Source organism: Phyllostomus discolor, chromosome 5 (genome assembly GCF_004126475.2).
Source record: "Phyllostomus discolor isolate MPI-MPIP mPhyDis1 chromosome 5, mPhyDis1.pri.v3, whole genome shotgun sequence".
Taxonomy (NCBI): domain Eukaryota; kingdom Metazoa; phylum Chordata; class Mammalia; order Chiroptera; family Phyllostomidae; genus Phyllostomus; species Phyllostomus discolor.
Genome location: NC_040907.2, coordinates 588,504 through 610,698, shown reverse-complemented (window position 1 = coordinate 610,698; position 22,195 = coordinate 588,504). Strand labels below are relative to the sequence as shown.

The window sequence follows — 22,195 nt, the reverse complement described above, 5'->3', positions numbered from 1 at the left end:
AGGGCAGCTCAGCAGAGGCCAGAGCCCCCGTGGGGTGAGAGGCGGGGCGTTGCCCACTGTGGGAGGCTGGTCACCGGGTGCAGGTTGCGTGGGTGCCCACCTGTGCAGGTCCCCTAGCTCTGTCCCCCGGCTGGACGGTGGGCAGTGACACCGCAGCTGCAGCAAGCACACCCGGAGCCTGGAGTCTGGCTCCTAAACAGCATTCCCCACCCTAAGGGGCCCGCTGAGGTCAGGGTTGGGGCAGGGTGGGCCTGGGAGGAGCCCCGAGCATCGAGCGCCAAGAGTTGAGGAAGGGCTGCAAGAACGATGAGATGTGCGGAAAGGAAGGGCCAGTGACGGGGGACCGTCCTGAGTGGGGGGGCTGTCACAGGGTCCCATGAGGTTGCGGCCTGTGTGAGGGGTCAGCTGGCTCGCTGACATATTCTCCAGTTCCCTCGAGCCGGGCGGGCGGGTGGGGCAGGGGGCCTCGGCGGGCGTCGAGAGGCGCTGGTTCGAGGCGGGGCGGGGCCGCCGGTCTCGCAGTGAAGAGGTGGAGGGCGGGGTGGCGTCGGAACCCGGAGGCAGAGGTGAGCAGGCACGACGGGCGGTGGCGAGGGAGGCCCCGTCTGACCCACCCCACCCCCTCCCCTTTTCCCGCCGGGGGTCTTCCATCCCCCGCGGCCCCGCTGACGTTTCAGCAGCACCTGCCGGGCGGACCATCTCTGCTCCCGACGCACTTTCCCGCGGTCTCACCTCCCCGCCCAAGCAGCCACCCCCACGGGACCACTGCCCGAGCCCCAAACCCCGCGAGCCTCACGGGCTCCTCGGAGCGCCGGCCCTGTCCACGGCGGCGGGGCGTCCGGGAGGCCGACCTCGTCCCGACCGGGCCCGCTGGGCTGCCGCCTTAGACGGAGGAACCGGCCAGCTCCCTGGAACCTATAGGCCTGAGGGTCAGTCCCAGCTCGGCGTAGGCGGGGTGCGGGGTGCTGGGGGCGGGGTGCGGGGCGCGGGGCGCCTGGCCGGGAACCGAGCCAGTCGGCAGCGAGAGACCCAGGCCGGCCCCTGGGGCGCGGATCGCGGCGCCAGGCAAGCTGGGCCCGAGGTGCCCCCGGACCCGGTCCCCGAGGGTGCGGCTCCTTTAATTGGCTCTCACGCGCGCAACCGGGGCAGGGAGGAAGCGCGCGTGCGCGCGCGCGCCGGAGACGGGGCCGGGCCGTGCGTGCGCGCGACGTGCGCGGTGACGCGGCCGTGGGGTTTCCCGAGGCTGCGGACAGGGGCCGCCGCGCCCATCGATGGCTGGAGGCGTCTGAGGGCGGACGGAGGCGGCGGCGGCGGGCGCGGGCGCGGAGTGGAGCAGCCGCCGCGGGACCGGACCGAGCCTCGCCGCGTACCTGCCGCAGCGCCCGCGGAGCGGCCCGAGCGCGACCACCTCCCGGAGCGGCGGCCGAGGCGGCCAAGGCGGCGGGGTGCGGGCGCGGCAGGCAGGACGAGCGCGGAGGTGAGCCCGGAGGCCTCCCCCCTGCCCGGCTTCGCGGCCCCGGTCGTGCTGGCCCTGCCTCGCGGCGGGACCCCCGGCACGTCTCCCCCCGCCCCCCCGCAGTCGCCCGCCCCGCCCCCACCGCTGCGGGGCCGCGTCTTCCTGCCCCGCCCGGGTGGGGTCTGCGGGGCTGGGGCGGGTGGGGGCCCCGCGGGCGTGGGCCGGGGTCGGGGCGGAGGTCCGCGGCTCGGTGTCTCAGGTCCGGGGCCCGGGTTTGGGGTCCAGGTCTGGGTAGCTGGGTCTGCGGCTCGAGTTCTGGGGTTCTGGGCTTTTAGGTCAGGGTCTGGGGTCAGCGTCCTGGGTTGGGGTCTGGGGTTCCTGTCGGCGTCTGGGGTCCTGGTCGGGGTTCGGGGACCTGGGCTCCAGGTCCAGGGCCCTAAGCCCCGGGTCCGCGTGCGGGCCCTGGCCTCCCCGGGGCTGTGCGCTGGGCCGGGGTCTGCGGCCAGGCCCCCCCCGCGCGCCCGGCCGCCGGCCCCGCTGCGAGAACAAAGGCGGCGTGTCCGGTGCTGCAGTGGGTGTGGGTGCCCGTCCTTTGCTCGGGAGGACGTCGTGTTTCAGGTGCCCCCTTTTTGGCGTCTCTGGAGTTCGGGTTCAGGGACGACACGATGGAGGGGGGACGGTGAAATGAGGAAGCGGGGCCCGGCCGGCGCGGCCGCCGGGGGACGTTCCGGGGGGGGGTAGGAGGCCGAAGCGAGGGGCTGTGCTGGGAAGCCTAGGACAATAGCGCCTCTCCGCTGCCTTCGTTTTTACCGGGAAGTGAGCGGCGGCCCCACGGCCAGCCTTTTCTCGTTGTTTCCCCCCTCGCGCGGCGCGGGGCCTGCGTGCGGGGCGGGTGGGCGGGAGGGGGACGCGAGGTGGGCAGGAGGAGGGCGGGGAGGGATCGGGAGGCCCGCGGGGGCCGGGCCGGGCCGGGGTCCGGGAGCCTCGATGAATGGCCGGGAGCCCAGGCCCCGCGACAAGATGGCGCGGCCGCCGCCGCCTTTGTCAGCGCCGCGCGCTCGCGGACCCGCGACTGCTGCGCTGGGCCTGGGGCTCTCGGGGCGCGACTCCGGGCGACCCTGGGGAGGGACCCGCCGAGGGCCGGGCGTCCTCCCGCGGCCCGGGCGTGCTCCTCGGGGACCGCGGGGTGCGGTGGGGGAGGGGCCGCGGTGACAATTCCGCCGGGTGGAGGCCCAGCCTTCGGCCCCGAAAATCCTCCCCTGTTTTTGCTTGCAAATCGATGGTGGACTCAAGAGGTGTTCCCAGTTTGTGTCCTTTAAGCCGCACGGTTGGCGTGCAAAGGTCGTGGCCTCGTCTGCCCAGGGCCTCTTCGTGGACGCCGTTCCCAGCCGCGAGGATGGGGAGCGGCGCGACGTGCGCTGTGTCGTGGGGCGGGAGCTGGGCACTGACCAGCCTCAGCCTGTGCTTTCGGTTCGGGCGGTGCGGTGGTTCCCTGTGTCTGCCACTTGGCTCTGTCTGATGCCCGACCTCAAATGCTCGCTCCTTGCAAGTCCCGCACGAGATTTACTAAGGAGATACGTGGGGTGTTTTTCTCGACGAGCGAGTCAGCGGGAGCGTACGCTCTGCGCGGAGGTCGAGGCCCTGGGTCGGTCTTCAGGGCGGGCTGGTCCGCGAGGTGCCTGCGGGACTGATTTCTTTGTTTCCTGATTGGGAGCTGAAGTCTTTTTCGGGGCGTGTGGAGGGGGTTTTTTTAACCCGAAATTAAGGTTTTAGTTTGAGTTGTAGTAAGACAGGATCTGTTCTGGATTACTCCGGAAGGTACATATTGCAAAAAAAAAAAAAAAAAAAGGCAGTTCCTTTTTTGCTCCGGTACCCGCACTGGGTCTGTGGCTAGGCCTGAGGTGGCGCCGCCGCCGCCGCCGCCGAGGAGATGGGCGCGACACCTCCGCGGGGCGGGGCCGGGCGGCCCTGGGCTTCCTTTCGTTTTGGAGCCAGGGAGCGCCCAGCAGCGGGTGAAGCCGGAGGGCGATCCCGCCAGGCCCCGGGGGGTGGGGGTGCTTTCGGAGGCCTCGCCTTCCTGACACTCCCTTGGTGGGGGTGAGGGCGCAGGAGGGCGAAGTGAGTTTGGTGGGGGGGCCGGGGCTCCCCTGCAGCTTTCCCTGCTGGGCCCGTCGGCCCCACCCTGCTGGGCGGGTCAGAGGGCAGGGTGCCAACCAGAAGGTCCAGTCCTCAGCTTTGACTCAGGGGCGACACCTCCTAAGCGAGCACACCCACCAGGTGGGACCTGGACCGGAGTCCGCCAGGGTGCCGGCTGCTGCTGCTGCTGCCGCCACTGCCCCGCCCGACCTGGGCAGGACGCCCTGGGGCAGTTCCTCGGTGAAGGTTTCCCTTTGGTATCTCGAACTACTTCTGGTTTTCCGGGAGTTGGAAATAAGTTTCCTCCGACTGAATCGATCAGCAGAGATTCAGAGGAAAGCCGAAGTCTGCAGAGTGACGTGCCGTCTCCTTTTAAAAAGCAGACCTCTCGTCTCCCGACGAGGTCTCTCCCACGAAGGGGTCCCTGGAGCTCATCTCCGACCCGGGGGTTTGCCTGGGAAAGTCTGTTTCTCTCCGTGGCTCCTGGGAAGGTCGCCAGGGTCTCCGCAGACCCGTCCCCCACCAGCCAGCTGCGCTGAGCAGCGCCGGCCGTGCTTCCGAGACTCGGTGTTGGCGCTCATTGTCGTCTCTCCACCGGGTTGTTTTCCCTCTGCCCAAAAGATTTGGCTCGGGTCGGTCCCTAAATCGGATTAAATTCTTACCGTGTCCGGGCTCTGGCTTGGCGGCGGAGCCCTGGTAATAGGCGGTCTCGATGTCATGATCTGGGCCCGACCACATGGCTCACCGTGTTGCTTTGAAACCCCTAGTTAGCGCACGTCTGGTGCGGCACGGGACTCGGTCGTGGGGTTTCTGCGCCCTGGGGTAAAGTCCGGTTTTACGTTTGCGAGAGGTGCTCAGAGTGTTGGAGGAACGAAGGCCAGACAGGTTGGGTGGGCAAGGGGTTGGGTGGGGGTCGGGTGGGGCCGGAGAGGGGGCGGAGGGCACGGAGGGTGGAGCGGCGCTGGGGGAGAGACGGCGGCCCGGGTTCCGGTGGCACCCTGGGGAGTGCCGAGGGGGCGCACTGGCGGTCCTGCAGGAGGGATGGAGCCCCCCCCCCCCCCCCGTTTTCTTGTTGAATGTGTTGGGGCGACGTTGGCCAGTGCAGTTCCACAGGTTTCAGGGGTCCGGTTCTGTGACACGTCACCTGTGGTGGCGGGGTGTGTGTGCACCCCCCACCCCTTCTGTCTACAGCCGTGAGCTGGGCCCCCCTGTGGGCGTGGGCCCCCCCCCCCCCTGAGTGGGGGCTCAGGGCCGGCGGGGCGACTGTTGCCCTCGCACGGAGCCGCGGGGTTCCTAGAGGCCGAGGGCACGTTCGTTCCCGCGTCGGACGCAGTGAGCCCCAGTTCTGGGCAGAGGCGCCTCTGCGGCCCTGACGACGTAGGAGGGCAGGTCGGGGTCCCCCGAGGTGACCCGGAGGCGGCCGCGCGGTGAACCCCGTGCCGCCCCTGCCGGGAGGGCGCTGCGGGTCAGCGGTCGGCGCGGCTGCTGCGGTGCTCCGCCTTGCGCCGGGCCGGTGGGCGGCTGTGAGTCTGTGTCCCCCCGTGGCTCCGGCTCGTCCTGCGGTGGCCAGCTCCCGCGGGGGCCGTCCCAGCCTCCCCGGTGGCCTCCTCGAAGCATTGTCCCCGGACCTCGGAGATTCTGGGGCTCTGGGTGGTGGGGTGGGGGGAGTCACTGGTTTCTGCGAGGGCCTGGGGTGCCCAAGGTGGGGCCTGGGTCTCTGGCCCACCTTGCAGGGTTGGGGGGGTGACTGGTGTGTCCGCCCCCTCCTCTGTCACCCCTCCTTCCTGGGGGGCTGCCGTGTGTGCGGGCACTGAGGCCGGTGGCCTTGATTTCCCTGTGACCGAGTCCCAGGAGCCACCTTGCCGGGAGGCCCCGCTCCTGCCCCCTGCGGCCCCGGGCGGGGGCGCCCCTTCCCCACAGCCCCGGCCCGGCCGCACCTCTCCCTGGGGGACACAGTCCCTCGCTCGCGTCCTTTACCTTCCAGGGCCCTTCTGACCCTCAAACTCGTTTTGAAAACTGGTGAAGTGACTCACTTTCTAGAGATTTCACCTCGCCCTCTGTGATGGTGAATATTTTACTTCACAAAACTTTTGGCATCTTTTCACTTTTTAAACCACCCCAAGTCAAGTCTCCTTCCATCACCGTTTATCCCCCTTTACCGGCCTCTGCCTCCCCCACCCCCTTTCCTCGGGTCCTCGTCGCGCTGTTAGCTTTTGTTTTTGGCTTAGTCCCCTTCCCCTGTCCCCCCAGTCCCCCCCCCCCCCCCCGTCAGCCTGTTCTCCGTGTCTGTGCCTCTGCTCCTGGTGTGCTCACCAGTGTGCTTTGCTCACGAGAGTCCACACCCGGGTGGAGGTGCACGCGCTGCTCTCTCTCGGGCGGGCTTGTCCCCGCAGCTCACTGCTCTCCGGGTCCATGCCTGCGTCCGTGGAGGTGGGAGCTCCTCTTCGGGGCTGCGTAGTACTCCCTCCTGGGAGTGTCCTGCAGCTTCCTCTCCTCGTCTCCTGATGGGCCCTTGGGCTGCTTCCAAATCTTGGCGATTGTAACTTTTATTTTTTTTTTTTTGCATTGCTTGATTCACCAACCAGGGACAGGAAAGTGAAATATTTTCATATATTCTCGTAAAGACTGTGGCTGAAAACTGGTGTCACCGCCGCCTCTCAGCACCCTTTCTGCAGGCGCTGAGGCGGTGAGCAGTCGCAGAAGGGTGTCGCCCGGGGCCTCCCTGAGCCGCGGCCGCACCACCCTGGGCCAGCTCGGTGACAGCCTCCCGGGGAGAGGGGAACAGAGACCCGCCCACCGCCCCAGCGGCCCGTCTGGTGGGCAGGCGGGGCTGGCGGGGAGGGAGGGGTGTCCCAGGCCCAGTGACCACTTGGCGGCCTCACCCGCTGCCTGCCCAGCACCCAGAGCCGTGCTGGTGCGAGGCGGGTGGCTGCTCGGTGGCGGTCTGGCAGGCGGCGGAGAGCTGGGCTGCCCCCCCACCCCGGGGTGCCCGGCCTCAGGGCTGGAGCCGTGGGGAAGGCACGTCCTCCTCACAGAGCACACGGTTTGGAGCCTGTGGTGGCGGGGAGCGTGCGCTGGGGGCTGGGGCGCCGGCCTTCGGGCCGCCGTCAGAGCAGCCGGAGCACCGCCCGCGTGGACTGTGGTGAAGAGTCCAGAGTGGGCGGCATGGACGGCGACCCTGAGCCGCCTGTCCTTGCTGTGTGATGGAGCGGGGAGAGGGCACACAGCTGTCCCCCTGGGCCCCGGCCCCGGCACCTGGGGTGGAGAGGACCGCGGACACACCGCTGCCGTGCAGACCAGGGCGCTGGCAGCCGGCGTGGGCTCGGGGGCGGGGAGCGCAGCAGCCCTGGGAGGAGGGGACCGGCGCGACGGCGGAGGGGCTGCGCACACCCGCGGAAGGCGGGGCCCCCGCGTGTCCTGTGGCCGAGGAGCCCCATGGCCGCACTCACACTCAGTTGCCTTCGCCACCGACTGATGCGGTCATGTTGGCTGTGCGGTGGCAGCTGTCACGTGTGCCGTGTGCCTGCGCTTTTTAGGAAAGTCTCCTCGCGGTCGGCGTCCTGCGGGGCCACCCTAGCGCCGGGGCGGGAGGAGAGTGCGCGACCTTGGGCGTGTGGGGCTCCATTGTCTGGGGCAGGCGGAAGTGCGGCCGGGGCGGGAGAAAGACCGAGCGGCGTGCGAGCAGGTGCTGGGAGGGCGGGCGTGTCAGCCGGGGTGTGCAAGGTCTCTCAGTCAGCGGGTCCCGCTGACGTCGGGCCGGCCGGTCCTCCGCGGCGGGGGTGGGGGGGGGCGCCTCACCTCGGGGGGGAGGTGCTGGGCAGCGCCCCGGCCTCGGCCCCCGGCCGTCTCCTGCCGGCAGACCCCGAACACGCGGGTCAGCCAGGTTACCGGTGAGAGCAAACAACGCGTCTCGTATTTTACGGGGAGAAGGTAAGGGGCTTTCCGGCCGGCCCGGCACTTCAGCCAAAACCAGACCCCCCGCCGCGGGCGCCTGCGGAGGCGGGGGTGGGGCCTAGCTCCCGCAGAGGCTGGGTGCGCGGCCACTCTCCCCGCCGCCTGCGAAGGGGTCGTCTGTGGGGACGCGTGGTGGGCTCGCCAGACCGAGGCAGACAGCCGCCGTCCGTGTTGGGTGCGGTGGGCGTCCAGAGACGGGGTCCCGGGAACAGAGCCTGGCCCGTTCGCAGGGGAGGCCCAAGGCCAGGCCGCCAGGGCAGCGTGGTCAGAGCGCAGTGGGGCGGTGACGCTGACCTGGGCACCTCCCGTCCTGGGCGGGAGCCAGCACCCGATCTGGGGTGCGTCCTTCCCTCCCCCTTCCCCCTCACCCGGGGAGAGGGCCCTGGAGGCTCTCCGAAGGTTCGGGGCCTGCTGGGGTAGCCTGAGAAGATGGCCCCAGGGTGGTGCTGAAGGAGGGGGGGGTGTGATCAGAAGTTGGACGAACACGGGGCCAAAGGTCAGGGCCCGGAGAGAGAAGGGAGGGACGCTGTTCCCTGGGCACGGGGCGGCCACAAGAGCCCCTCGGAGTCTGCCCCCCCCGGGAGTGGGCTCGCCCACAGCTGGGCCCTCCAAGCCCTGCTCCCAGCATCCCAGGGTGCGCACCGACTTGCCCGTCGGCGGGTGCCCGTCCTGCCGGGCCGGTGGGGGGAACATCTGTGGTTGCCACTCGGTCCGTACCTCAGCTCTGGGGCAGCCCCACTGCCCAGGTGGCGAGTGGACAGGAAGGCCAGGTCACAGGCCAGGGCCGCGACGGGGAGTCCAGGAACCGCTTTCGAACCTCTGGGCCGGTGCTCTCCGTTACTGGGCGCTGTGCACCCCCCCGGCCGGAGCAGGCTCCCATTCCTTCCTCTCTCATCACGGAGGCCTTGTGCCTGTCTCTGCCGCACCCCGTCCCGTGGGTGGGCAGCCCCCTCCCCACGAGGGCGGGCGGCCGACCACCCCTGTGCCCCTCCCGCAGGACCCCCTCCTCAGCCTGCAGACGGGCCCCCACTCCTGGCGCCTGTCCCTCCGTTCTCTCTTCTCTCTTCGAATGCTGAGCGCCCCGGGTGGGTGCCCTGTGCTCGCTGCCTCGTGCTCGTTCTCTGGGGGCTTGTCCCTCGTCCCACCAAGCCACAGCGTTCGGTGAGGGTGTTCTCTTGGGTGAGTCTGTTTTGTCAGTTTCTGTCTTTACCTTTCACGTTTTATTTTCCTTTTTTAAAGTATTTTATTTAGAGAGGGGAAGGGAAGGAGAAGGAGAGAAACGTGTGTGGTTTCCTCTCGCACACCCCCCACTGGGGACCTGGCCCACAACCCAGGCCTGTGCCCCGACCGGGGATCGAACTGGTGACCCTGTGGTTCACAGGCCGGCACTCGGTCCACTGAGCTGCACCAGCCGGGGGTGAAATTGGTAACCGGAGCGCTGTGGAGTGACGGGTAAAACCTGCTAGGTTTATGTCGAGGAGAGAACGTGAAAATGCGTGGATTGGGAGGCGTGGGCGTCTTGGAAACGACCGGGTGCTGTGTTGCGGGAAGGCCTCGCCGTCCTTCAGGGAGGAGGCGCGTGAGGCCGCGGTGCTTCCTTCCGTCTCGGGTGCCGCGCCCAGTGTGCGGGAACCCCCGCACGGGGGCTGCGCCGAGTTTACGGCTCCCGGCTCTGGTCTCCTGCTTGGTTCCGCGCAGCGTGCTGTTCCGAGGGTCGCCCCTCACCCGGCACTGCGCTGCTGGCGGCTCGCCGAGGGGATTGGCCACGCCCCCCGCCGTGTGCGGTGCCTGCTGGGACCCCCCACCCCGTTCCGCCTCCGGGGGCTGTCCTGCTGGTCCCCCCGGGCTCTGCGCCCGGCACGTGCCCCGGAGCAGCCTTTGCAGTGGAAACCTGTCCCCCGGGCTGGGGGCTGGGGGTCCACGTCGGGTGTGGGGAGGGCCACGGCCTCCGTGGCGTCACTGGGCTGCCCCTTCTCGCTCGTGAGGGCGCCTGGCGTCGGATGGGACTGGGAAGAAGGTCACGTTCGCACCTTCCAGGGGGACACTGGCGGGGCCACTGCCGTCCCCAGAGCCGCGCACTGGCCCTGCTCGTTTGCTTGGCTCAGTCTCCCCGGCCCTTCCGGCCCCGCACGCCCCGCCTGGCAGAGGCTGGCTCGGCTGCAGGTGGAGGGGACCCCTCAGAGCCTCACGCGAGAAGGTGGGTGGCTCTGTGGGGCCCCCGGCGTCTCCCGGAACCGAAGTTCAGAAGAAGTTCAGGCGCAGGGCTGGGTGCTCCAGGTCGCTGTGCAGTGCGGGGTTGAGGGGGGGAGACCCCCTTGGAGGCTCTGCCCAGATTCCCTTCCCCCCAAATCCCACTGCCTCTGGCAGAAGGAAGGGGTCTCCCTGAAGTGGCTGCTTCTCCGGGGTTCGCATCTGCTGCCCCGGACTGACCTCCGCTGACCAGACCCTCCTTGAAACGCTCCCCTGCACTCCCGGGTCCCCCGCTCGCCGGCTGCCCTGGCTTGGGGCTCCTGGGTGCCGGTCCCTCCTCCGGCCGCCCACCTGACGTCTCCGTCCCTGGTGCTGTTTCCGCCAGCGAGCCTTTCTTTTATAAGCGTTTTTTCTTAAAAAGTTTTCAAAGCTTTGTTGGTCTTAGGCAGAGAGGCAGGAAGGGGAGAGAGAAGCACCAGCGGGTTGCTCCGGGTACCCCGCAGTCTTGGGGCGCTCCCTGTCTGCGCCCCGACTGGGCGTCACCCCCGCACCCGTGGGGCGTGGGGACGACGCTGCGGCCCACTGGGCTCTCCGGCCTGTTGGCCTGGGCTGCCCTGGGCCTCTGACCCTGCAGGTCTCAGCTTGAATGTCCCCTCCTCAAAGGGGCTTTTCTCGTCCCCGCCATGCCCTTGACCATGTTGACGGGCATGCCGCAGTCTTGGGGCACTCACCTGGAGTCCGGGGGGGGCGGTTCTGTGGGCAGGGCTGGTTCTCCAGCCTGAGGGAGGCAGGCCCCCCAAAGGCACCCCCGGTCCATCGGGAAGCCCCGGACAGGGCGGGACCTGGAACTGACCCTCGGAAGTCTCCCTGGGCATGGCCGGGGGGGTCGTCGGCTGAGCTCCCGCAGCCGCTGCTGGGGTGTGGGGCAGTTTGGGGGGCGGCTGTGTACCCAGGGTGGAGAGAGGGCGGGGGACGCCTTCCGAGGAGCGGACAGAGTCTCGGTGCCCGGCCCCGAGTGGCAGGCATTTAAAAGGCGCCTGTGAGTCAGGGTGCGCCCGTCCCCCCCCCCCCCCCCCCCGGCATGTTCTTGGGCTGCGGGAAGTGGCCCCACGAGGTGCCCGTCACCCACAGCCGGGTGTTCGGGGCGGGTGCTGGGCTGCCGGTGGCTGCGCCGAAGTTTCCTCCTCTTTGAGCAGCTGCTCCGCGTGGCCGCTGGTCACGCGCGTCTGTAGCACCGGCCCGGCACAGAGCAGAATCCCCGGCTCCTGAGGTCGGGCAGGGGAGCGGGCCGGCGGGCTGGTGGTGCGGTCACGGCTGGGGCCCTTCCCGGGGTCGCCACCCGGTGCTCGGGCGCTGACCCCCAGCCCTCGGGGTGCGCCGTCCCTCGTGCGGCGGGCCCACCTCCGCGCTGGTTTTTACGGTGGTCTGGCGTGTGCTGGCGTGCTCTGCGAGGGAGGGGGCGGAGAACCCCGCCCCTGGCATCCTGGCAGTGGTGGGTCTCTCGGTCTCAGTAAACAGCTTTCCCCGTGAGTGTGACTTCGGTGTTTTAGTGCATCGGCCCGTGCGGCGTGTCAGTGTGGAGGTGTTCCGTCCTCCGCCTTCCCCAGTGTGCCGGCCGCCTGTGCTGCTGCGCGTGGCTGCGGGCCGCCTTTTCAGTTTCATGGGGGTTTGGTACAGTTACTTTTCACTTATTTTTTGTTGAAGGTTTTATTTTTAGAGGGAGGGGAAGAGAGGGAGAAAGAGGGGGAGGGAAACGTCAGCTGGCTGCCTCTCGCACACCCCCCGCTGGGGACCAGACCGCAACCCAGGCCTGCGTCCTGGCTGGGAATCGAACCGCCGACTGCTTGGTTCAAAGGCCGGCCGGCACTCAATCCACCGAGACACACCCGACGGTGCTACAGTTAATCTCTAAAAACACTTGGCTACCTGGCTGGCGTAGCTCAGTGGATTGAGCGCGGGCTGCGAACCAAAGTGTTGCAGGTTCGATTCCCAGCCAGGGTACGTGCCTGGGTTGCAGGCCACGGCCCCCAGCAACCGCACATTGATGTTCCTCTCTCTCTCTCTTTCCCCCTCCCTTCCCTCTCTAAGGAGGGAAAAAAAAAACCCCAAAAACCCCCCCAAAAAAACACTTGGCTAATAACGGCCAGGCTGGGTAGCACGGTCCTAGACTGAGCGTCTGGGTTGTCGTGAGCAGAAACTGGGGAGGCGTGCGAAGCCTCGGTACCAGGGGGCCGGGAACGGGGGGCCGGGAACGGGGGAGCTGGAAGTCCGGCCGGGGCTTCTCCGCGGCGGCGGCGGCGGCGCTGAGCTGAGCTTCGGAGCCCGCGCCGCGTGGGTCTCGGGCGCTCGTCCGGCCCATGAACGTCTGCTCTGAGCCTGGGACAGCGGGTCGCGTGCAGAGTTGGGTTTTGCTGGTGAGGTCCACTTTTAACTGTTTTAAGTTTCTCCGTTTTCTGGTGTGCATGGTTCCTAACCTGGCTGGACTGCGAGAGTCTTGGTTTTGGCTGGTTTTAGCCAGTTTAGTCTTGCTGGTGTCTTTGGAGCCCACTCAGTGGCCAGGTCCGAGTGTCGGGGGGCCCCAGTGTCGGGGAGCGTGCGGGCCCTCGGCTCCTCCTGTCTGTCCGGCCCGGCCGGTGGGGGGTTGGCCTGGGCACAGGGAGGGGTGCTGTCCACGCCCGGGCCCTCGCTGCCCTTGGGGACCAGGGCGGTGCAGCGCGTGCCCGTGAGCCGCATCAGAAACCAGTGGGGAGGGGGGGCACAGCCAGCCCCAGCGCAGGGCACCCCCAGCCCCGGGAGGCAGGTGGCCCTGGAGGCACAGCGCCTCTGCTCCTGAGGCTTGTCACCCCAGCTTCCTGCTTCAGGGGTGCTGCCCGGTGGCAGGCCTGTCAGCCCAGGGTCCGCTGTGCTGAGGGAGGGGTGTGGGCACGGGGGTGCGGGCCGCAGTGGGCTGCTGGCCTGTGTCAGTGCCTCGTGCAGCTTCACGACTCCCACCCACCCAGTCCGACTGGTGTGGTTCTCCCCGTGACCGTGCGGCCACTGTCGTCATCTGGGCAGGGCTTGGTCCAGAGGGTCCTCTCTGGGCCAGGTGGTGTGGGCAGAGCTCTCAGGCGGGGCAGGTGGGCTGGGCTCTGCTTCCCGGTGGCCTCACCCGTGTGGCCTATCAGCCCGGGGTTCTCCGCCCCGCGCCCCCCCCCCCCCCCCAGGGCTCGCCCGGGCCGCTCCGCTGGCTCAGTCTCCGGGAGGCCGGGGCCAAGTCGCTGGGCTCCTGGAGGCCGGGCTTGGGCAGACACGGGTCCTGTGCGCTCCGCTCCGCTGGTCGCAGCCGGTGACGGGGCCAGCCGGCTGGGAGTGTCAGGAAACGCAGGCTCGGGCCCTCGGCGAGAGGCGGCGCCGGGCGCCCAGGCACCTTTCTGCCTGTCGCGGCCCTGGCTGTGGCACCACGGCGGAGTGCCCTCTTTGGGGCGTCCCCTTCGTCCGGGGTCGCTGGGGAGCGGGGCCGGGAGTGGGCTCAGACGTCCACGTGCTTCCTGCTGTCCCACGAGTGCTCCCGGACACGCGCTCGAGGCACGGCTGCAGGGGCCTTGCCCGGTCAGTGCCGCCTCGGACTCGCAGACGCGCCCTGGCGTGCACGGTGCGCTTCACAGCCGCCACACTGGGGGAAGTTTGGGTTTGGGGGGTGGGCAGGGGGACGCCACCGAATGATTCAGAGCAGAAAGGGACAAGAGGTGACTTCTGCCCTGGCTGGGTTGGAGGTGGGGTGGGGAGGGTCCACTTACCTGGGTGGTCTCCGGACCCGGCCGTGCCACTGGACCCCGGGTCTCCTTCGGTGCCATCGGACTCGGCCTCCCTGACGAGCACCCAGGGTCTCCGCTCCTGCTGGTCCCGGGCCGGCTGAGACGCCGCGCTGAGCCCAGGAGACTGGGGTCCGTCTCGGCCGGGCTCCGCATGGCGCCTGCGGACGCGCCTCTGGTTCCAGACAGGGCCGTGGCAGCGTGCCCTCTCCGGCCGGGCCAGTGGGCGCCAGGTGTGGGGGAGACCCCCGCCCCTCACCCCTCACCGAGGCCGAGCAGCGTCGAGTCCTGGAAACTCAGGTCGTCTGACATCTGGGCAGCGGGGGGAGCCCGTGAGCTTCCAGCCACCAGCACCTCATTGTCGTGCCCGCGCACGGAGGGGGGAGGGGCGCTGGCGGAGGGAAGGGTGGGTAAGGGACAGTGGTGGGGCCAGTGGGTCCGTCTGTCCCCCCCCACCCCCCCGGCTCTCCCGCTCACTGTTCCTGCCCCTGCCGGCCCCACCCTGGGGACCCCAGGAGGACCGGGACGCCCGTGGGGTGGGCGGGGCGCTGCCCTGCAGTGGAGCTCCCGCCCTGCACGTTCAGCTCGAACAAAGGACGCGGCTGCTCTGCCGCCGCTTCACGGTGACACGTGTCCCAGTGCTGTCCCAGTCGGGGGTCTCGAGTGACGCGGCTCCGCGGGCTCGCGCTGCTGCAGGCTGCTCCCGCCGGCACGGGCGGCCTCCTGGCGGCCCGGCGGGGGTCCCGGAGCCGGCACCGACCGCCTTCCCCCCCGGCTGCCGCCTGGTGTCAGCCCGTCACATGTGCACGTTTTCTGTCGGACGCGAGCAGGCGTGTTTGGCGTGCTGCCGAACCTCAGGGACCAGCCCGTGCGTGCTGCGGGACGGAAAGGCGGGAAATCGCTGCTTCCCAGCCAGGAACTTGAGGGAGTTGTTCTGGGTCCTCGGGCGGGCGGCTGCAGGCCAGTGCTCTCCTGCAAGGAGGGTTTTATTTCCTCGTTTTCGGGGGGGGGGGGGGGGCGAGGGGGGAGAACAGCGGTCGGTGCCTCTCGTGCGCCCCCTGGCGCTGCGGGGCGACGGTCAGCTGGCCGGGCCGCACCGCCGGGCCCAGCGCCCCTCTTCCAGTGGTTGCTGAGCCTGAGATGTCGCTGCTCCTAGTGAGGAAGGAAGCACGTTCCGGTCCGCTGCAAGGCGCACGCGAGGAAAACCCCTGTGGTGCGGGGGGGGGGGGGGGGGGGAGCAGAGCACTGGAGCGGATGCCCTGCCGCGGGGGCCGGGGGTGCACAGGCGTCGCTCACTGTGGGGGAACGTCTTTGAGGGGCCAGCTCCGCGGAAGGGGGCTGAGGGGCGCTTCCTGAGCGAGAACCGTGGGGGGTGCTGTCGAGCGCAGCCAGGCGGGACGAAGCGTGGGGTCCTCCCGGGGGTGTGGGAGCTCAGTGCACGCTGCCGCCGTTCGGGTCGGGGGAGCGCGGGTGGGCAGCGCGGAGACGCCGAGTTGTGGAACTCTCTGGAAAAAGCCAGGCTGCAGACTGCGCTCCACACAGCACAGCACACGCGGGGTGGCTTTGGGACTTGCCCGGGGAGGCTGAAACACGGGGGGACTGGAGAATCACTGGGGAATGCTTTACAGCCTTCGTGGTAGGGTGTGTGTGGGGGGGTTCTTAGCGTGACACTGGGGCGTGACACTGGGGCGCCACGCCGGGAAGCACATTGGCGGGGCGGGGGCACCCAGCAGACCTGCAGCGAAAGACGCCTGTGACGGACCCTGGGACTGCGGCTCACGGGCCGGCGGCACTGGGTCGGGCTGTTAGAGACAGGTAGAACGAGAGAAAGGGTAACAGCCCCAGTGCAGAATCGTCTTCAAGGGGAACGGTTTCCGCAGTCTACGTTTGGGGATTTATCCAAAGGGCAGGAAAATAAGAATGCTTTCTACAAAATTAGTTCTAAAAACAAAGTATCAAAAACGGTCTCCATCAGCCCTGGCCGGTGTGGCTCAGTGGACTGAGCGCTGGCCTGTGAACCAAAGGGTTGCTGGTTCGATTCCCAGTCAGGGCGCACGCCTGGGTTGTGGCCAGGTCCCCAGCAGGGGGCGTGCAGGAGAGGCAGCCACACTCACGGAAACCACACGTTTCCAAGCGTTAGTTGCTCTCTGGACGCTGGTGTGGCAGACAGAGTGTGTTCCAGAAACTTCATGGCTGTGGTTCACCTGCCTTTCCCCGTTTCCCTGGCTGGGGTCCGGCTGACGGCACTCGCCGCTGAGGCAGCAGGTCGTCTCGGCTCCGTCCCGCGGCGTCGGGGGGCCGTGGGCACTGTTGTCGTGGGCACAGCAGCTACGAGGTGGCTGTCGCAGCAGCGGTCCTTCCCGGTCAGCCTGCCCGAGGCACCTGGTGGAACCGGAGCCCAGAGGGTGAGAGCCCGCGCAGCCCGTCCAGGTGGAGCCGGGCCAGTGCCGAGATGCCGTGCCGGGAGCGGTGGGGCTGTGCCGACAGGTGTTGGCGGGAGGAGATCTCCGAGGTGGTGGTGTTTTCAGAACTCACGGGTGGGCCCCCCGTTGCTGCACTGCGTCAGGACGCCGTTCCCCGGCGCCCAGGTGCGCTGCTGAGGGCCCCGCTCAGGCCCCCGGCTGCCCCATGGTGCTGCGTGGGGAGGGGCCGAGCGGGCAGGCAGGGGGACAGCGCGGCGGGGGCTCCGGGGGCAGACTGCTCAGGTAGGTGTGCAGGCGGAGTTCCTGCCGGGGGCCAGCCGGACACCGCCCTGAATGCCAGGGGCTGGCGGGCCACAGCCAGCTCTTTGTGCAGCCTGCGGGGCAAGAGGAGTTGTTCACGTGTTAAAACGGTTGAAAACCACCAGAAGAGTCGTATTGTGTGGCAGCGTGTGCAGTCCGAGGTCCCACCCCTCGACGTGTCGCCGGAGCGAAGCCTCGCGCCGTCCTGTGCGCTCTGCGTCCTGTGCGCCCGTAGCCGCCTCGGACAGAGCCCTCTCCCCCGCCGGGAGCGCCAGACCCCGGCCTCCCTGGGCGTGTTTTCAAGCAGCCCAGCTCCGTGAGCAGAGTCCACACACGCAGCACCCGTGCCCGGCTGCAGTCTGTCCCGGGCTTCGTCGCGTGTCCCCGCCCCACAGTGCCTTCCGCAGCTGCGTGTCGCCACCCCCCCACCGGGTCCCACCCCACCGCCCCCCGGGTCCCGAAGGTGCAGGGCCGCCTGCTGCGCTGGGCGGGCCCCGGTCTCCGGTCACCGCAGCCGTTCTCGTGGGTCCCGTTGTGGGGGCGCAGCCCCTTTCTCGAGGGGCGGCTCTCGGTTCCGGCCCTTCCAGGCAGAGCCCCCGCGAGTGGGAGCGGCCCCCCCCCCCCCCGAGTCCTGTCGGACTCCCCCTCTGTCCGTCCGGGCCGTCCCGTGTCTCCTGCACCAGCGCTGGGCTGCAGCTGCGCTGTGGGGGGCTGCCCTGTCCGCCTCCCCAGGGACCCCAGCTGGCTGAGAGGCGCCTGTCCCCCGGGAGCAGCTCCCCCCCTGGGTTTTGCTCCGGGAGGGAGCGCGGAGACCAGCCCTCGGCGGTGGTGGTGGCGGCGGTGCAGCTGTAGTTTGTGGTGCGAGGCCCCAGCCCGCCCCTGAAGCGGGGGACGGGGGCGGGGCTGCCCTTCGGTGCCTGTGCGCCCCTCCTCCCCGGGTCCCGGGGCGGCGTGCCTGTCCCGCGGGGGGGGGTGGGGGGGCGCTCGCGGTGCTCCCGGCCCCAGCAGGTGCCCTGGCTTGTCTCCTGCACCGAGCGGTCACACTGTGTTCTCAGGGAGCCGCCGGGGTCAGCTCGTGGGCCGTGGGGCGCGGCCTCTCGGACTCCAGAACCGGACCTGCGCCACCACCTTTGTTTTCTGCTCCCGCTGCTCCTGCTTCTCCGGCGGTGCCTGCGCCCCGCCCCGGCCCCTCAGAGCACCCGGGGGACAGCGCCCTGAGGCTGTGGTGTCGGGGAGGCCTGTGGCGCCCTCTGCTGGTGGAACGGGGAGCTGCCCCGAGCTCGCATTCCATTCCCTCTGGGCTGTGTCACCTGTAGGTTCTTGGCTGCGTCCCCTGGGCTCGCGGCAGCGTGCTGGGCGCCTCCCGTGCGGTGCGGGGGCTGGGCCTCCTCGGCCCACGGTCCACCAGAGCTGTCACTGCAGCCTGGGGGCGCGGGTCCCACCAGGGGCTGCTCGCCCGGCAGAGGCACCCGGGTGAGGGTGGGCGGAGGGCCCCCCCCCCACCCCGGGGTTGCTGTGGTACCTTCTGTCACCAGGGGACCCCGGCCGGCACCGGGAGGGGGGCTCCTGTGGAGGAGGGGGGCTCCTGTGGAGGGGGGGGTGCACCACCCCAGCCGCCCCGCTCAGAAGCGGGCTCGGAGAGGGCAGCCTGCACGTTTTCTGGACAGTCGTGACGGGCGAGGTGGGAACACACTCGGTCTGCCCAGATGCCGGGCGCCCCTTCCGCCCCCTCCGCCCCCTCCGCGAGCTCCCCTCTGCCTCCGGCCGGGGCCCTCTCTCCTGGTTTTCTCTCCCTGGCCTCCCCGGTCCTTGGTGTGACCGGCCCAGGTGGCACCAGTCGGAGTGCTGGCGTGGGTCTCCCCAGGTGGGGTGATCTAAGCTGCCGACCCCCCTCCGCTCGGGGAGGGGAGACCGGGGACTCCCGAGTGTCCCCTGTTAGGGGAGGCGGGTGTTGCTGTCCGCTGGGTGGCTGCAGACTGCTGGGCTCGCTACCTGTCCGTCTGGGTTTCCCTGTTTCGCTGCTCCTGGCCCACTGAGCTGTCTCCCAGGGACCTGCTGTTCAATCACTGAGCTACTCAAGTTTATCACCAGATCAGAACTTTTAGGTTGGCTCAAGGACCACTCTCCCCCCCTCCCCCCATTCCCTGTGTGGAGCTAAGGCCGTGGAACCCTGGGGAGTTGTGAGTGTTATGGGGCAGTGTGTGGGCCCTGCGGCCGCCGCCCTCTGGGCAGAGCCCCAGAGGCGGAGCCTGGTGACGGGGTGGGGGGGCGGTGGGGGGAGGCTTTGTGCAGAAGCGACACAGTTCTGGAAGAACAGCTTCTCTCCGGCATTACTCCCTCAAGCCAGCAGTTAAGGCTGAAGTCTTTAACCTCTGAGTCCCCCGTCGTCCCCCGTTAGTTTGAATGGTGCCGGTTCTGTGGGATCAGTTACAGACCAGCAGGACCTACGACGGAAGCTGCACGGTTTTGGGGAATGGCAGTCTGCCTCACAGCCCGTCCCGTCCGGAGCACCCAAAGGGTGACCCTGCCACCCCGGCCAGGACAGCCCGATCCTCGGCTGTGCCTGGAGTCTGTCCCTGGCCCACAGCCCACCCTTGGGGACGCGCAGGCAGCCGCTGCAGCACCCTCCTCCTGGTTCCGACACGACGAGCGGATGAGGCGGTGCAGAGAGGCCTGGGCACTTGTGAAGGGGGGGGGCATGAACAGGGACTGCGACTGTGGTTGCCTTTTTTTCTTAAGTTTTAAATGTATTTGTTTTTAGAAAGAGAGAGAGAAGTATCAGTTGGCTGCCTCTCATGTGCCCCCTACTGGGGACCTGGCTGGCAACCCAGGCGTGTGCCCTGACTGGGAATTGAACCGGCGACCCTTTGGTTCGCGGACCAGTGCTCAGTCCACTGAGCCACACCAGCCAGGACTGTTCCTCCCCCTTTTCGACAAAGTTCACGCGACACGGCGCGCCCACTTTCAGGGGAGCAGGTCAGGGTGCTGTGCCGCCACCGCCTCGGGCTCCTCCCGCACGTCCTGCCTGCGGACCGGCCCGTCCTGGCTGTTTCCGGGTGGATGCGGGCGTGGAGTGTGTGACCGGCTTCCCCATGGGCTGTCCCTGTGGCGGCGGATTCGCCCGTGACCCCCTGGAGGGCGCCGCGCCGTTCCCCGCGGGCGGGGTCTGACTTGCAGAAGCGCGGGGGCGTGCTGAGGTGTTCTGAAGCGTCTGGGAGGGAACGAGCAGGTGTCCCAGGGGACTCACGTCCACGCCGGGTGGCGTGGTGGCGGCCGCCCGGGTCCGGGAACGCCCCCCGGTGGACTGGCCGGCACTTAGGGGGCCCTTGGGCAGTGGCCCCTTTGAGAGCCGGAGCAGCACCTGCCGTGCAGCAGGGGCGAGCCTGGGGCGCCGCCGGGGAGAAGCGGGCTGGGGGGGGCTGGGCCCCCGCTCCCTCGCCCGCAGGGCAGGCCCCCCCACCCGCCTGGCACAGCTCAGACGCAGCCTTTTCTTTCTCTGTTGCAGACGCTGCACGTGGGCTGGAGACCAGACCGGAAGCTCTCCTGAATTAAGGTAATTTCGGTGTAATTAGTCTGTATCAGTTTTTAAGAACAACACTTAAGTTTTTTCAAGTTCCTTTTTCCCTTTAAGCAGCCTGGTTTGGCCCATCTCTCTCTCTAGCCCAGAGCTGGTCTTCAGAACAAAAGCAGGGAGAAGGGGGTGTTTTTCCTTTTCGCCTGTCCCCCCCCCCCCCCCCCGGACGTGTTTGCGCTGCTGTTGGGGAGGGGAGGGTGGGGGAGGGAGAGACGTGGGTGGGTTGCTCTCGCAAACGCACCTGGACCCGGTGGTGGGTGCAGGGCGCTGCCCTGCCCGGCAGTGGGAGGGAGGCTGCCTGAGGCCCAGGAGACCCTCAGGGTGGCGGGTGCACGCAGCTCAGCGCTTGAGGTGAGGCCCGTCCACGTCAGGCTGTAGATAGGAGGGGGCCCCCCCCCAAACAGAATTTATTTGTAAAAAACTGTGTGTGTCTTCTTAACCCGTTTAAACTTAAGTCCCGTTGGCGGGCCTCTCCCTCCCGCGCGGCGCTCCTGTCGAGGCGACTCCCGGCCGCCCGGAGCATCGGGTGCCAGCCTTCGGGGGCCCCGCGTGCTTGCTCTGGAGGGGGCCCGGTCAGAGGGGCGGCCTTGGGCAGACGGCGACCCACGTCCTCTGGGGGCCGTGTGGGCAGCTGCAGGGCCTCTCTGAGGGCGGTGGTGACACGGGCGTCGCGCCACAGGGGCACCAGAGTCCGCGGGGCGCCCGTGTCCTTGTCACTCCTCTGCGGCCGGGGAGCTGGGGCGAGCTCACCGGCACTTCCGGAGCCGGCCCCCCAGGTGGGCGGTGCCCGTCGCCGTCCCGACTCTGGTCCTGGGAACAGGGCGTGTCTCGTCCCCGTGTCCTCGAGCAGGGGGTGCAGAGCCAAGGGTGCTGCCCTGTTTCCAGGGGGATCGGTTATTTGGGCTCGAGCGGCCGGCCGTTCGCCCGGTGAGGAAGCAACAGGCCGCCGAGGTTCCCGCGGCAAAGCCGCCGGCAGAGGTGCGTGGTCGCTGGAGGACCACGGAGCTGTTTGGAGAGAGCGATGGCGTCAGAAAAGACCGACGCGCCCGGACGAGTGGGCTTCGGGCTTCCCGGCCCTGTGCCCGGGGCAGGTGCACGCAGCAGGCTCTCTGGATGTGCGGTCCGTTTTGGGGGGGACGGCTGGGCTCGGCTGCGCCCCGGGAGCCGGGTGTGACTCCCTGACACCTGCTCCTCACACCACATCAGCAGGAGGCGTGCTGCCTGCCCCAGGCAGGGTCTGCGCTCCCGGCCCCCAGGGGGGAAGCGAGACCGCGCACAGGTGCTCGGGGCGGGCGTGCGAGTGCCGGCGTCCGGGGGAGGCGAGAGCAGGTGGGACTTGTTACAGCTCGGGGTGGTGCGCGCTCCCTCCCCGGGTGTGGTGCCGGTGTGCGTGCCCGGCGGGGGGGGGCCTCCATCAGTCCGCCTCTGCAGGGTGTGGGGTCTCGGCAGCGACCGTCTTACTGGTTTCGGACCCTCAGGGTGTACTTGCTGGTGTCAGAGAGGGAGGAGCGGGGGTGAGGGACGAGGGGACACGCCGATGGGAGGGACACCGCGGTCTGGCCTCCCGCGGTGCCCCGGCCAGGGCTGGGGCCACAGCCTCTCCGTGTGTGGACGTCGCTCTGCCTGCTGAGCCGCCCGGCCGGGGCCTGCTCTCCTCTCGGTCCGGGACGCGCTGTGTGCGCTGCCCCTCTGCGGGACGGCGCAGCTCGCTGCCCTCGGGCCTTGCACGTGCCCTCGCCTGGCTCCTCCCCTTGGGTTTTTTGAGCGAATCTCAGACCACTGCTTTGTTTTATTGCTGTTTTCTGATCCTCAGCGGAGGGCTTTTAAAAGTTGATGTTGGAGAGAGGGAGGGAGAGCAGGATCCGCGAGAGGGGGACCTCGACCCGCTGCCTCCCGCACGTGCGTGGACCGGGGCCACCGAGCACGGGCCGTGTCCAGCAGGAGTCCAGGCAGCAGCGGCACCCCCGTTCACTGCCCCCCGACACTGCCCATGCTGCCGGCACCGTGTGTCACGGAGGGGCCGCCTGTTGCACTTTGGGTTTGCAATCTGTTAGTTTGCAGTGGGGGTGCTTGGACTTGGTGACGAGAGAAAAACAGAAAACCTCATGGGGTGGATTTCGGCTCCTCGGGTGAACCTGCACGGAGGTGCAGCTGTCGGGGGGCTGGCGTGGCCAAGGGGGCGCACAGACCCCTGCCCGTCTGCCGTGGGCGGCTCCGTGGGCCAGCTGGGACCTCAGGACTTTCAGAGGTGACCACTGCAGGCTGGGCGCAGCCGCCGGCCCCAGGGTGTGCCCAGGGCGCGGTGGCCCCGGGCGAGCCTTGCAGCCCATCGGGAGGTGTGCGTCCCGGTCTGACCACGGCACGGCCGGCA

The 22,195-nt window shown here is 69.1% G+C and overlaps 3 protein-coding genes across 6 annotated transcripts in view; 2 read left to right on the top strand and 1 right to left on the bottom strand.

Moving 5' to 3' along the window:
- Positions 1–306: 306 nt before the first annotated feature.
- On the top strand, positions 307–5,023 carry LOC114496831 (collagen alpha-1(I) chain-like). Its single transcript, XM_036025101.1, has 6 exons — positions 307–332; positions 430–566; positions 678–2,074; positions 2,505–2,642; positions 2,798–2,940; positions 4,831–5,023. The coding sequence occupies exons 1-6, from the start codon at positions 307–309 to the stop codon at positions 5,021–5,023; spliced, it is 2,034 nt and encodes a 677-aa protein (XP_035880994.1).
- Positions 1,362–22,195, top strand: part of GNB1 (G protein subunit beta 1) — a 53,643-nt gene continuing 32,809 nt past the window's right edge. For 3 of the 4 annotated variants that reach the window (XM_036025181.1, XM_036025180.1, XM_028512815.2), the window contains exon 1: positions 1,362–1,477. The gene's annotated coding sequence lies outside the window, so the exon portion shown is untranslated. Of the gene's footprint in view, positions 1,478–19,784; positions 19,804–22,195 lie in introns of those variants that run through there. The other variant, XM_036025178.1, reaches the window with a different exon arrangement.
- Positions 5,059–22,154, bottom strand: LOC118500488 (basic proline-rich protein-like). The gene is made up of 17 exons (XM_036025100.1): positions 21,960–22,154; positions 21,021–21,312; positions 20,265–20,829; positions 19,498–19,633; positions 17,773–17,816; positions 15,736–15,909; positions 13,787–13,918; positions 13,513–13,688; positions 12,947–13,219; positions 12,211–12,618; positions 11,961–12,112; positions 10,862–11,001; positions 10,468–10,649; positions 9,352–9,536; positions 7,915–7,992; positions 7,391–7,441; positions 5,059–5,238 (listed from the first exon to the last, which is right to left on the bottom strand). Exons 1-17 carry the CDS (start codon positions 22,152–22,154, stop codon positions 5,059–5,061), a joined length of 3,363 nt encoding a protein of 1,120 aa, XP_035880993.1.